At 37.5% G+C, this 1,641-nt stretch overlaps 1 protein-coding gene across 1 annotated transcript in view; it reads left to right on the top strand.

Annotated features, from left to right (window-relative positions):
• Positions 1-1,641, top strand: part of KLKB1 (kallikrein B1) — a 23,043-nt gene that overhangs the window by 9,210 nt on the left and 12,192 nt on the right. The window contains exons 5-6 of the mRNA XM_019667174.1: positions 883-1,042; positions 1,371-1,480. Coding sequence (XP_019522719.1) covers positions 883-1,042; positions 1,371-1,480 — 270 coding nt within the window. The remainder of the gene's footprint in view (positions 1-882; positions 1,043-1,370; positions 1,481-1,641) is intronic.

Genomic DNA, 1,641 nt, shown 5'->3' on the forward strand with positions numbered 1-1,641 from the left:
TTTCTCTAATTTGCATGAACCTGTGTGCATAAACCGCCGTGAATAATCCACTGCCTTGTCCCGCTCCATATACTGTTATTCTAATACCCTGTACATTTTCTATCAGTCCCATCATTAAATCTAGTTTTATGGCTTCTTCAACCATACCTCCTATGAGTGGAAACGTATATACTATAGATTATGGTTTATACTGCTGGTTTTCTTAACCAAGAGTCTAACTAAAAAATTTGAGTCTTTAACAAAAAGAGCCTAACTCATAAATTTGGTTTATTTTATATATAAGATAACATTTAATTGAAAGTGTGCTTAAGGGAAATTTTAGAAATTTTGAAAGAAGGAATGGAAATGGTTTCATCATGCACATACAAGAACTCTCCACATTTCATGGTCATGATATGACACAGATGTCAATGACAGGGTTTACAGATGCAATCTGCAATCAGACAGGAATAGTTGAGAGCTGAGAAATAAGCAAAGAGAGAAGCTCCTTCACTCAGTGCAAGAGGTTGAAGGCACATCAGTTTATCGACTAATGCAAACCCCAGCACACGGCCTCAGGGCTGTTGTTATTGCCTTGCTTATTTTCTTTCCACTGCTCATTGATAATTTCAGCATGAAATATTACCTGTATTGCTGCACACACCTTGCAGTTTGGGAAGCAAAGTAACCCCTTTTCCACGCTAGTGCTCTAAAACATTGGGACATGTTTATTTCAAGCAGAGTTTGATAACTTAGTAAGGTAACAACAATTCTAAATCCCCTAATTAATAGATCAGTTGCCAAAACCAGAATATCACCCTTCAAAACCACAGTGCCCAAATTGATGATCTATTTCTAGAAGGAAAACTGACTGAATTTGCCATATGCATTTTATTTGTGCAGCTTGCCACAGAGACATTTATGAAGGAATTGACATGAGAGGAGTCAATTTCAATGTATCTAATGTTAAAAGTGTTGAAGAATGCCAAAAAAAGTGCACCAATAGCATTCACTGCAAATTTTTCACATATGCCATGCAAACATTTCACGACGCAGCATACCGGTGAGTAAAATTCGTAGTGTGTGTTCTTTGTGACAGTGATTTTATGATTTAATTGGGTTCTTCACAACATATTTTTTTTCTCCCAACTGAAAACCAACAGAGAGAGAGGGGGGCCTTTTTTATGTAAGCACTCTCCTTATTTCCTAATTTTAGTGTCACTTTTCTGTGTCTAATTAATAATGCAAATCCCTCACCTACTCATTATCAAAATCATTGTTCAGATTGTTTTGTCTATTTTTCATGGACCATTGATCATTTCAACAAGAATGGACTGCTGTGTGCACCTTGCAGTTTAGGAAGCAAAATAACCTCTTTTCTTCACATCCAGGAACAGCTGCTTATTAAAGCAAAGTCCAACAGGAACACCGGCCAGTATAAAGGTGCTGGAAAATGTGGCATCTGGATTCTCCCTGAAGCCCTGTGCACTCTCAGAAATTGGTAATTCCATGCCTGCTATTACACTACATGATTATAGCAGGCAGAATAAAAGCCCCTAATAGGTTCACATCCTAATCCCTGGAACCTGCTAATGTTACCTTACACAATAAGAAGGGCTTGGCAGATGTGACTAAATTCAAGACTTTGACATGGGAGATTAT

Source organism: Hipposideros armiger, unplaced genomic scaffold (genome assembly GCF_001890085.2).
Source record: "Hipposideros armiger isolate ML-2016 unplaced genomic scaffold, ASM189008v1 scaffold_488, whole genome shotgun sequence".
NCBI lineage: Eukaryota > Metazoa > Chordata > Mammalia > Chiroptera > Hipposideridae > Hipposideros > Hipposideros armiger.